General features: G+C 48.4%; 1 protein-coding gene across 1 annotated transcript; it reads right to left on the reverse strand.

Moving 5' to 3' along the window:
• Window positions 1-9,231: 9,231 nt before the first annotated feature.
• Window positions 9,232-9,597, reverse strand: LOC135638385 (uncharacterized). The gene has a single exon (XM_065151498.1). It carries the CDS (start codon window positions 9,595-9,597, stop codon window positions 9,232-9,234), a length of 366 nt encoding a protein of 121 aa, XP_065007570.1.
• Between the last annotated feature and the right edge of the window lie 2,079 nt (window positions 9,598-11,676).

Raw genomic sequence — 11,676 nt, forward strand, 5'->3', positions numbered from 1 at the left:
TGTCGTAGTACAATTCTAACTTTTGCTAAGTCTATGTTCATCGCATTACAGAAAGAACTTTTTGAGATTTTACGAGTTCCAAGTCCTTGGCAAAGCGTGGCCCTGCATCATTGCGAGTCGGTATGTGCCGACCCTAACAACTTCGATCACCCGATAAGGGCCTTCCCAATTGGGAGCCAACTTACCACGTGCTCGGGTCAGGTTGCTAACTTTGGCCTTGCGTAAGACCAAGTCACCCAGCTTAATTGGTCGAGGCCGTACCCTACGGTTATAGATTCTAGCGACGACCCTTTTATAAGAGAGGTCTTTCAGGTGTGCGTTAGCACGCCGCTCCTCGAGTAGATCGAGATCGGCTCGCAGTCCCTAGGCCGATACCCGTTCATCGTAGCTTGCCGTCCTCGGGGTAGGGAAAACCATCTCGGGGGGCAAGACAGCCTCGATCCCAAATGAGAGGCTGTAAGGGGACTCTCCGGTTGCGGTCTTGGGGGTGGTCCGTAGGGACCATAGGATACTGGTGCTAGTCATAGGTGCCCAGCAAGCCAATCACGTGAGTGATGGCACATGTGACTTGATACAGAATCTTTTTGCTTATTATATTTTGGCGTATATCACTTTATAACTATTGCATAAATGCATATATATATTGTGATGTCCTTGGATTTGTGCAATGGGAATCAGATCGTGATGAGATCACGATAATGAGATCGATTCACCTTTAAACACATATCCTAAATAATCCCGGTCATAGGTTACTCGAGAGGGACATCGTGATAACCGGATAGATTGGTGTGCTGTATACCCGTCCATATGATGGATGCAGCTGGTCTCATAGCTGCTCGTGTAGGGACACTAGGGATACAGTACAGGTGCTCATTGGAGAATGAGTTCACTGATTGATCCGCTTACGGAATGCTGGATGGTTGATGATGCCTTATTGTCAGACAGCGATTCCGTAGTCCTAGTGGTGTATCTGGTCCTTGGACTTGAGACACCAAGGATGTCCTGTATGAGTGCTCCACTCTTTGATACCAGACTTATAGGTTTGGCTGTCCCACATCTAGTACAGCTGGTCATTGGGAGTGGTAGTCGACCTTACGAGGGCCATTGAGTGTCAATAGAGGATCATCCACTCTCGGCGTCATGAGAGGAATATCCTATGTGTTCTTGCTCAGACAAATCCCTGGCCAGGGTTATTCGGGTTGAGAGAGAAAGAGTTCTTCGGGAGAATCCGATTAGAGCGAGACTCGAGTAGAAACCGTATGGGTCTGACAGCACCATGCTCGATATACGGTCTCTGGGATATTAGATGGATGAGGGACTATAGGTACATGATAACTGAGGACAGACATGTCCAATGGATTGGATTCCCCTGTATCGTCTGGGGACTACGGCATAGTGGCCTAGTACGTCCGTAGTCGATGAGTCGAGTGAATTATTACAAAGATAATGATTCACTGAGTTAGAAGGAGTGCTGACAGGTATGACTCACGGCCAGCTCGATATTGGGCCTAGAGGGTCACACACATATGGTAGGTATTGCGATGAGTAGAGGTTCGGATATGAGATATCCGACCGAGCCCTTATCTTATTGGATGCAGATCCAATACCCACTAGGGAAGGACCCATTAGGGTTTGACATGGGATCTCTATAAATAGGAGGGATTCACAGCCTCATAGGCTAGAGTCTTTGCTTGCCTTTCCTATTCTCCTCTCCCTCTCCAGCTTAGAGGCCTGGAGTTTTGAGGAGGATCGTCGCAACCCTGCTGTGTGGATCACCGCTAGAGAGGAGGACGCTTGACCTCCTTCACCCTCTCCTAAGGATCTGCAAGGAAACAGGGATATACGATCTCCCTAGGTAACACAATCTCTATATGCAGTTTTGTGTTTTGCGGATTTTTGCGCACCAATCTTCGCACGACGACGAACATCTTTTTGGGAATCGGGGATTTTTGTTTTCTTGTTCTTCCGCTGCGCATATGATGTCGCCCCCATGATTTCCCAACAGTGGTATCAGAGCCAGGTTGTTCGTGCGAATGATTGGTTTTGAACTGCGTGTGTTGTGTTTAGGAAGAATTTTGACGTCAAAATCGTTGACGCAAAAGCGAGGAGGGGCAGCAACAGTTGCTGCTCTCGATCTGCATGCCTGCAGCCACCTGCAGCGGTAGCCGCAACCGCAGCCAGGCAGCACAGCGCCGGCGCATGCGCAAGCGCTGTGCCTGCAGCAGCCGGCCGGCGGGGCTGAGGCACCGCAGGGCAGCGCCGCGGGGCAGCAGCGCGGGCTGAGGCACCGCAGGGCAGAGGCGCTTGTGGCCGCTGCTCCCACGGGCAAAAACCCCGCAGGGGCGGCCGCCAGCGAGGCAGCACCGCCTGCGGGTGCTGCCTCGCCGGCAGAACTGCCCGCGGAGGCAGCGGCGCCCGAAGGGGGCGCCCACTCGCAACGGCAGCGCCGCCAGCGGGCGTGCCGCCTGCAGGCGAGGGCAGTGCCCTCGCCCCGCCGCACAGGCCGCCGCCGGCAGGGTGGCGGCGGCGGCAGCAACGAAAGGAGAAAGGGAATTAGGGTTTTGGGCAAAAGGACAGTTTTGCCCATGTGAATTTGAGAAATTCCAGTTTCTGTATTTTATCCAAATTACGAAAATACCCTTAGGAATTGAGAAATTCCCTACATGTCCCTGATTTCAGAAAATTATTAATTAATTAAAAGGTTTAGTTGATTATTATTTTTTATTATTATCTAGTAGTCCTACATGATGATGATAATTTATACATGTGATGTATGATGAGTGGACGGATGATCATGGACCGTGTGATGTGTGTACTTGTGATTATTATTATTGAGGTCTGCGAACCTCCATTATCTTTCTCGTTTATTGTCGGGCCTGCATGCCTATGATTAAGTTGTAATCACATGAGGAGGCGCAATGGGAGCGTGGATGCGATAGCGGGACCCACGAGACGGACGATCGTGATGCATGGAGATGCATCAAGATGTCGACGGAACCGACGAGGACGAGATTGACGATCACAGGGCATGGAGATGCACCGTTGCACATATAGATCTTGATGTGAGTGATTAGGCCTACTGGCTCGGGCCTAATCATATTAGGTTGTGGTCCATGATCATCTGATGTGATTGCTTATACACATACTAGATATGTATATATATTTGCATGCGATGTAGATATATATTAAATATGTATATGTGTGACATGTCATATTAGGAGACCAAATCTTAGAATCATCTCTCGATAATATTAAGTCGGTAAACGTGAGGCAATTAGATTGACCCACGTGGCCTTCCATCGTTATGAGTAGGAACCGATTCCCGGTGTAGGTTGAGTTGGTCGAGTCCCTCGAGACTCACCTATATCGCGATTCGCTATCTTGCTTACGACATAGAGATGTCACCGGTGACCTGAGGGCATGGTATACTTGGTCGAGTCCCTCGAGGGTATATCATCAAATCAGACTCATCTTGTAACGAAGGTGTTGACTTAACCGAGCATCATGGTTGGTCGAGTCCCTCGAGGCCATGGTGATTCGGAGGCCGAACATGACGGGAATCACAAGGAGTTGTGATCGGCAAGAGTTGCCTAGGATGGATGCCAGATCCATTCTCCTACATGTCCTCAAATTGTTTGAGGAACAGGGAAGGACTCAACGATATGAGATATCCAAGAGCATTTTCCGCGCTAGGATGACTGAGGGGACACCGGTTCAGAACCATGTCCTAAAGATGATAGAGTGGATAGAGAAACTCACAGGTCTAGGAATGGCCATAGAGAATAACTTGTGTGTGGACATTGTGCTTCAGTCCCTACCAGATTTCTTTTCACAGTTCATAATGAATTTTAATATGAACAAGCTTGAGGTGACTCTCCCAGAGCTCCTCAATATGTTGAGGGAGGCAGAGAGTACTATTAAGAAAGAGAAGCCAGTTCTCTACACTAGTGAGACCAGAAAGAAAAGGAAAGCAGAAAGGTCCCTTAAGAAGGGAAAGGGCAAGGGCAAACAAGGTAAAGCAAAGGTTGCTAAGAAAGACCCAACAAAGGACAAAGGCCAGTGCTTCCACTGTGGTAAAGATGGGCATTGGAAGAGAAACTGCAAAGAGTACCTTGCAGAAAGGGCGAAACAAAAGCTTGATGAAGCTTCAAGTACATTCATGATCAGTCTCCATTTGTCAGACTCTTATGATAACACATGGGTATTGGATACCGGTAGTGCTTATCATATATGCAATTCGTTGCAGGTTCTAGCAAGGCCTAGGAGACTAGAGAGAGGCAAGATGGACCTCAAGATGGGTAATGGAGCAAAAGTTGCTGTATTAGCTGTTGGCGAGGTCGCCCTACATCTGCCTAGTGGAGCTTTTATTGCATTAGATGCATGTTATTTTGTTCCTTCTATTATCAAAAACATTATCTCCATTTCATGTTTAACAGTTAGTGTATATAAATTTGTTTTTGAGAACAATGGTTGTTCGATATTATTAGATGATAAGATCATCACGAAAGGAACATTGCATAATGGTTTATTTATGTTAGACACCACTCCACATATCATGAATGTAAATGTGTCCAAAAGGAAACGAGATGAGTTGAACAATGCATACCTGTGGCATTGTAGGCTAGGTCACATCCATGAAAGAAGGATTCAAAAGTTGCTAAATGATGGATATCTAGATCCATTCGACTATGTGTCATATGCAACTTATGAGCCTTGCATTCGTGGAAAACTGACCAAATCTCCATTTAGTAGAACTGGAGAGAGAGCCAATGAGTTGTTGGAACTCATACATAGTGATGTATGTGGACCCATGTCAACTCATGCCATTGGAGGTTACTCCTACTTCATTACATTTACTGATGATTTCTCAAGGTATGGATATGTGTACTTAATGAAGTATAAGCCCGAGGCCTTTGAGAAATTCAGAGAGTATAAGAATGAGGTGGAGAACCAGACTGGAAAGAGTATCAAAACTCTTCGATCAAATCGAGGAGGTGAATACTTAAGTACAGAGTTTACTCAGTTCCTCAAGGACCATGGGATATTATCCCAATGGACACCTCCTTATACACCTCAGCTCAATGGTGTCTCTAAAAGGAGAAATCGTACATTATTAGATATGGTACGGTCCATGATGAGTTTCGCTGACCTACCCATCTCATTCTGGGGATATGCCCTAGAAACCGTAGCTTACCTTCTGAACAGAGTTCCAACTAAGTCGGTAGTGTCTACACCATATGAGATATGGAAAGGGAAGAAGCATGATCTTAAGGTTGTTAAGATTTGGGGCTGCCCTGCCCATGTTAGAAGACACAACCCCGATAAGTTAGAATCAAGGACAGAGCGATGCAAATTTGTGGGATACCCCAAGGAAACTTGTGGGTATTATTTCTATCATCTCGAGGACAAAAAGGTCTTTGTAGCTAAGAGAGCAGTGTTCCTTGAGAAGGAACACATTCTTGGCGGAGACAGTGGGAGAATGATAGAGTTGAGCGAAGTTAGAGAACCAAGCTCAAGCACCACTCTACAGCCTTAGTCTGTTCAGGTACCTAATACACAAGTATCAACTTTACGCAGGTCTGATAGAGTATCCCATCCTCCTGAGAGATATGTGGGACATATTAGAGCAGAGGATGTAGAGGATATTGATCCTTAGACCTACGAGGAGGCTATTATGAGTATAGACTCCGGGAAGTGGAAAGAAGCCAAGAATTCTGAGATGGATTCTATGTACTCCAATAAGGTTTGGAACCTAGTTGATGCGCCCGAAGGTATTGTACCCATCGGTTGCAAGTGGATCTTTAAGAAAAAGATCGGAGTAGATGGAAAGGTAGAGACCTATAAAGCAAGGCTAGTGGCTAAGGGGTATCGTCAAAGGCAAGGTGTTGATTACGACGAAACTTTCTCACCCGTAGCAATGCTAAAATCCATCAGAATTCTATTGGCTATTGCAGTACACTATGATTATGAGATCTGGCAAATGGATGTGAAAACCGCATTCCTCAACGGGAATCTCGAGGAGGAGGTGTATATGATGCAACCTGAGGGATTCGTGTCCAAGAACTGCCCAGATAAGGTGTGTAGGTTGCTTAGATCCATTTATGGACTAAAGCAAGCTTCCCGAAGTTGGAACATAAGATTTGATGAGGCAATCAGATCTTATGACTTCGTTAAGAACGAAGATGAGCCTTGTGTATACAGAAAGGTAAGTGGGAGCGCTATCACCTTTTTGGTGTTATATGTGGATGACATCCTCATCATTGGGAATGACGTAGGAATGCTATCCACAGTAAAGACTTGGTTATCTAGACACTTCTCCATAAAGGACTTAGGGGAAGCATCCTATATCTTGGGGATTAGAATCTATAGAGATAGATCCAAGAGGATGCTTGGCTTGTCCCAGTCCAGGTACATAGAAACCATTGTCAAAAGGTTTGGCATGGAAAATTCCAAAGGGCAAACATGAATATGATACCTTATGCCTCAGCAATAGGGTCTATCATGTATGTCGTGCTATGTACTAGGCCTGATATAGCGCATGCTCTGAGTGTCACGAGCAGGTATCAGGAGGATCTAGGCTTGGAGCACTGGAAAGCAGTAAAGTGTATCCTTAAGTACTTGAGAAGGATTAAGGATCTTTTACTAGTATATGGAGGTAATAGCCTTAAGGTTGAAGGCTACATTGACTCAAGTTTTCAATCTGATGTCGATGATAACAAGTCAAATTCAAGGTATGTGTACACCTTGAATGGAGGAGCAGTGTGCTGGAAGAGTTCCAAGCAAGATACCACTGCTGACTCGACCACAGAGGCGGAGTACATTGTTGCATCAGATGCAGCAAAAGAGGGAGTTTGCGTGAAGATGTTCATCACAGATTTGGGAGTCGTTCCGAATAGCGAGAAGTCGACTTCCTTATATTGCGACAACTATGAGGCGATTACTCAAATAAGGGAACTCGGGTCTCATCAGAAGTATTCTGAGAAGGTTCCAGCTTATCAGAGTGATCGTAACCCGAGGAGATGTAGCAGTGGAAAGAGTTCCATCCGAAGATAACATTGCAGATCCACTGACAAAGCCGTTGTCTCAGATTATCGTTGAGCGTCATAGGAGTCTGATGGGGATCAGACACATAGGTGATTGGCTTTAGGTCAAGTGGGAGATTGCTAGTCATAGGTGCCCAGCAAGCCAATCACGTGAGTGATGGCACGTGTGACTTGATACAGAATCTTTTTGCTTATTATATTTTGGCGTATATCACTTTATAACTATTGCATAAATGGATATATATATATATATATATATATATATATATATATATATATATATATATATATATATATATATATATATATATATATATATATTGTGATGTCCTTGGATTTGTGCAATGGGAATCGGATCGTGATGAGATCACGATAATGAGATCGATTCACCTTTAAACACATATCCTAAATAATCCCGGTCATAGGTTACTCGAGAGGGATATCGTGATAACCGGATAGACTGGTGTGCTGTATAGCCGTCCATATGATGGATGCAGCTGGTCTCATAGCTGCTCGTGTAGGGACACTAGGGATACAGTACAAGTGCTCATTGGAGAATGAGTTCACTGATTGATCCGCTTACGGAATGCTGGATGGTTGATGATGCCTTATTGTCAGACAGCGATTCCATAGTCCTAGTGGTGTATCTGGTCCTTGGACTTGAGACACCAAGGATGTCCTGTATGAGTGCTCCACTCTTTGATACCAGACTTATAGGTTTGGCTGTCCCAGATCTAGTACAGCTGGTCATTGGGAGTGGTAGTCGACCTTATGAGGGCTATTGAGTGTCAATAGAGGATCATCCACTCTCGGCGTCATGAGAGGAATATCCTATGTGTTCTTGCTCAGACAAATCCCTGGCCAGGGTCATTCGGGTTGAGAGAGAAAGAGTTCTCCGGGAGAATCCGATTAGAGCGAGACTCGAGTAGAAACCGTATGGGTCTGACAGCACCATGCTCGATATACGGTCTCTGGGATATTAGATGGATGAGGGACTATAGGTACATGGTAACTGAGGACAGACAGGTCCAATAGATTGGATTCCCCTGTATCGTCTGGGGACTACGGCGTAGTGGCCTAGTACGTCCGTAATCGATGAGTCGAGTGAATTATTACAGAGATAATGATTCACTGAGTTAGAAGGAGTGCTAACAGGTATGACTCACGGCCAGCTCGATATTGGGCCTAGAGGGTCACACACATATGGTAGGTATTGCGATGAGTAGAGGTTCAGATATGAGATATCCGACCAAGCCCTTGTCTTATTGGATGCAGATCCAATACCCACTAGGGAAGGACCCATTAGGGTTTGACACGGGATCTCTATAAATAGGAGGGATTCACAGCCTCATAGGCTAGAGTCTTTGCTTGCCTTTCCTATTCTCCTCTCCCTCTCCAGCTCAGAGGCCTGGAGTTTTGAGGAGGGTCGTCGCAACCCTGCTGTTTGGATCACCGCTAGAGAGGAGGACGCTTGACCTCCTTCACCCTCTCCTAAGGATCTGCAAGGAAATAGGGATATACGATCTCCCTAGGTAACACAATCTCTATACGCAGTTTTGTGTTTTGCGGATTTTTGCGCACCAATCTTCGCACGACGACGAACATCTTTTTGGGAATCGGGGATTTTTGTTTTCTTGTTCTTTCGCTGCGCATATGATGTCGCCCCCATGATTTCCCAACAACTGGGGAGCTCATCCACCCAAGCTGATCGGGCCACTGATACTCTCCTCCTAAGTCCATCCAGAATAGATCGGTTAGTTACTTCGGCCAACGCGTTCGTTTGGAGATGGACCACAGAGCTGAACCTTAGCTGAATCCCATAGTTCGCACAGAACTCCTGGAACTGAGCACTAGTGAACTGGGATCCATTGTCCGTGATGATGGCTTCGGGCAAGCTGAACCAGGTCACGATGTTTTTCCAAACGAATTTCTCCACTTGCCGCTCCGTGATCGTTGCTAGTTGCTCGGCTTCTACCCATTTGGTGAAATAATCTACGCCCACGACAATGTATTGTCGTTGCCCCGAGGCCGGTGGGAAAGGACCGAGGAGGTCCAATCCCTATTGCGCGAACAGCCACACACAGTCGATGGGGGATAGGGGGACCGCCGGCTACCGGGGCGTTCGGGCATGCCTCTGGCAGGGGCCACATTATTGCACGTAGATTCTCGCGTCTCGGGACATGGTGGGCTAATAGTATCCTTGACGAAGGATTTTGTAGGCCAAGGTTCGACCAGCAATATGCTCCCCGCAGATTCCCTCGTGGACCTCGATCAAGACTGCCTGCGCTTCATCAGGCTCGAGGCATTGCAGCAGAGGTTGCGAGAAGGATCGCTTGTAGAGCCGTGCGTTCACCTCAGAATACCATGCCTGCGTTCGGCGAATGCGCCACGCCGTGGCCTCGTCGTTAGGAAAAATCCTGTCGCGTTTGAAGAGCAGCATCTCCTGTACCCACGTGGCGCGCACCTCGGCAGGAGTTATAGTCGAAACTGAGATGGCGCGGAATGGGAGCTCTTTAACCTCGGAGTGGTTTCCGTGGTCTGGTCTTGAGGCCATCTTCGCCAACTCGTCGGCTCATTCATTTTGGCTAATCGGCACCCTGGATATCGTAAAGTGGGAGAAATTGGAGGCTAGGCTTTTTACCTCCGCTAAGTACTTTGCCATGGTCGGTTCCCTGGCCTCGTATCCGCCGCTGAGTTGCTCGGCCACGAGTTGCGAGTCAGTGAAGATGTGGATGGCGTCCACCTGCATTCCAAGGGCCAGCTTGAGTCCTGCTAGGAGCGCCTCGTACTCGGCTTCATTGTTGGTTGCCCGAAACCCGAAACGGAAGGAGCGTTCGAACGAGCGTCCGTCGGGGGTCGAGAGTGCCAACCCCGTGCCCGCGCTGCTGGAGGTAGCCGAGCCATCCACGTGTAGGTCCCATGCCTCCTCTGACTGCTCGGAGCTTCCATTTTCGTCTTGAACCAGTTCCGCGATGAAGTCGGCCACGGACTGGGCTTTGATAGTAGTCCTCGGTATATAATGTATGTCGAATTCTCCGAGTTCTACCAACCACTTGAGGAGCCGTCCTGCAACATCAAACTTAGATAGAACCTGCCGGAGCGGCTGGTCAGTGATTACCTCGATCGGGTGAGCCTGGAAGTAGGGGCGTAACTTCCGGGACGCTAGCACGAGCGCCAGAGCGAGCTTCTCGATTGGCGGATACCGCTCCTCGGGCCCGTTCAGGACATGGCTGATGTAGTAGACTGATAGTTGTTCCCCAGAAGCCTCTTTGGTGAGGATGGAGCTGACCGCGTGCTGGGAGGCGGCTAAGTAAATGCTGAGCTTATCCTCGAGAGTAACTGAGGCAAGGCGGGGGAGGTTGGCCAAGTGCCGCTTGACTTGTCCAAAAGCCTCTTCACACTGCGCCGTCCACCGGAAGTCCTTTGGGTACTTCAACGCCCGGAAGAAGGGGAGGCAACGATCACCAGACCGGGATAGAAACCGGGATAAGGCGGCTAGCCTTTCGTTTAGTCGCTGCAAGTCCTTGACTATCCGAGGGGTCTGCATGTTGAAGACCGCCTGAACTTTTTTCGGATTCACATCGATTCCTCTTTCATGCACGATGAATCTGAGGAACCTACCCGAGCTGACGCCAAAAACGCACTTCACCGGGTTTAGTCGTAGGCCATACCTCCGGATTGTGGAGAATGTCTCAGCCAAGTCGGTCAGGTGGTCTGCCGCCATGCGACTCTTTACGATCATGTCGTCGACATAGACTTCGACGTTTCGCCCGATTTGTGCGGCAAACATTTTGTTCACGGCCCTCTGATAGGTAGCGCCCGCATTTTTGAGCCCGAACGGCATGACTTTGTAGAAATATACCCCTAGATCGGTGATGAAAGCCGTGTGCTCTTGGTCCTCGGGCGCCATTCTGATCTGGTTGTAGCTGGAGAAGGCGTCCATGAACGACAGGCGGGCGTGCCCGGTAGTTGCGTCGACCAGCTGATCGATCCTTGGGAGGGGATAGTAGTTTTTTGGGCATGCATGATTGAGACTGGTATAGTCGATCATGATTCTCCTCACTTGGGCATTAGCGATTTGAGCCATTATTACCAGCGCTTCGTCATGCTCCGGTCGCTTGACGTCCTCGGGAGGGAATGCGACCTTAGGGTCGGGGCCGCGTTAGGGAGCGTCGGTCCTGGCGGAACGGGCGTATGCCTTCTTCCCAAACATACTGGTTCTGCCAGTCGTCGGTCCTCCAGTGATGACATCAATGTGGCACTCCACGGGGCCCTCCGGGCGAGGTGAGGACTCCCTGTTCTGTCGGATATACCGACTAAGGTGACCCCTGCAGACAAGCACCTCGATCTGCCGTTTCAGTTCGCGACAGTCTTCGGTGTCGTGCCCGCTTTGCCTGTGAAAGCGACAATACTTGGACTAGTCGGCGAGCTCTCACGGGTTTTTCATCAGGACGGGGGCCCTGAGCAGCCCTCTCTCCTTTATCTGGAGAAATATCTCCGTTCGGGATGCGCCCAGAGGGGGCAAAGGAGGCCTCAGAGCGGGCGGGTCAGATCGGTCCAGCCTGTGCCTAGTCACGGCAGGTTGTTGCTCGCGAGTCGGCTCTGGCTTGACCCTCGTGTGCTCTTCCCGCTT

The sequence above is a fragment of the Musa acuminata genome, chromosome BXJ3-5 (assembly GCF_036884655.1).
Source record: "Musa acuminata AAA Group cultivar baxijiao chromosome BXJ3-5, Cavendish_Baxijiao_AAA, whole genome shotgun sequence".
Lineage (NCBI taxonomy): Eukaryota > Viridiplantae > Streptophyta > Magnoliopsida > Zingiberales > Musaceae > Musa > Musa acuminata.

What these genes read in the sequence shown, in the direction of transcription:
- LOC135638385 (XM_065151498.1), bottom strand. Translation starts at nt 9,597, where the DNA reads ATGGCCTCAAGACCAGACCACGGAAACCACTCCGAGGTTAAAGAGCTC.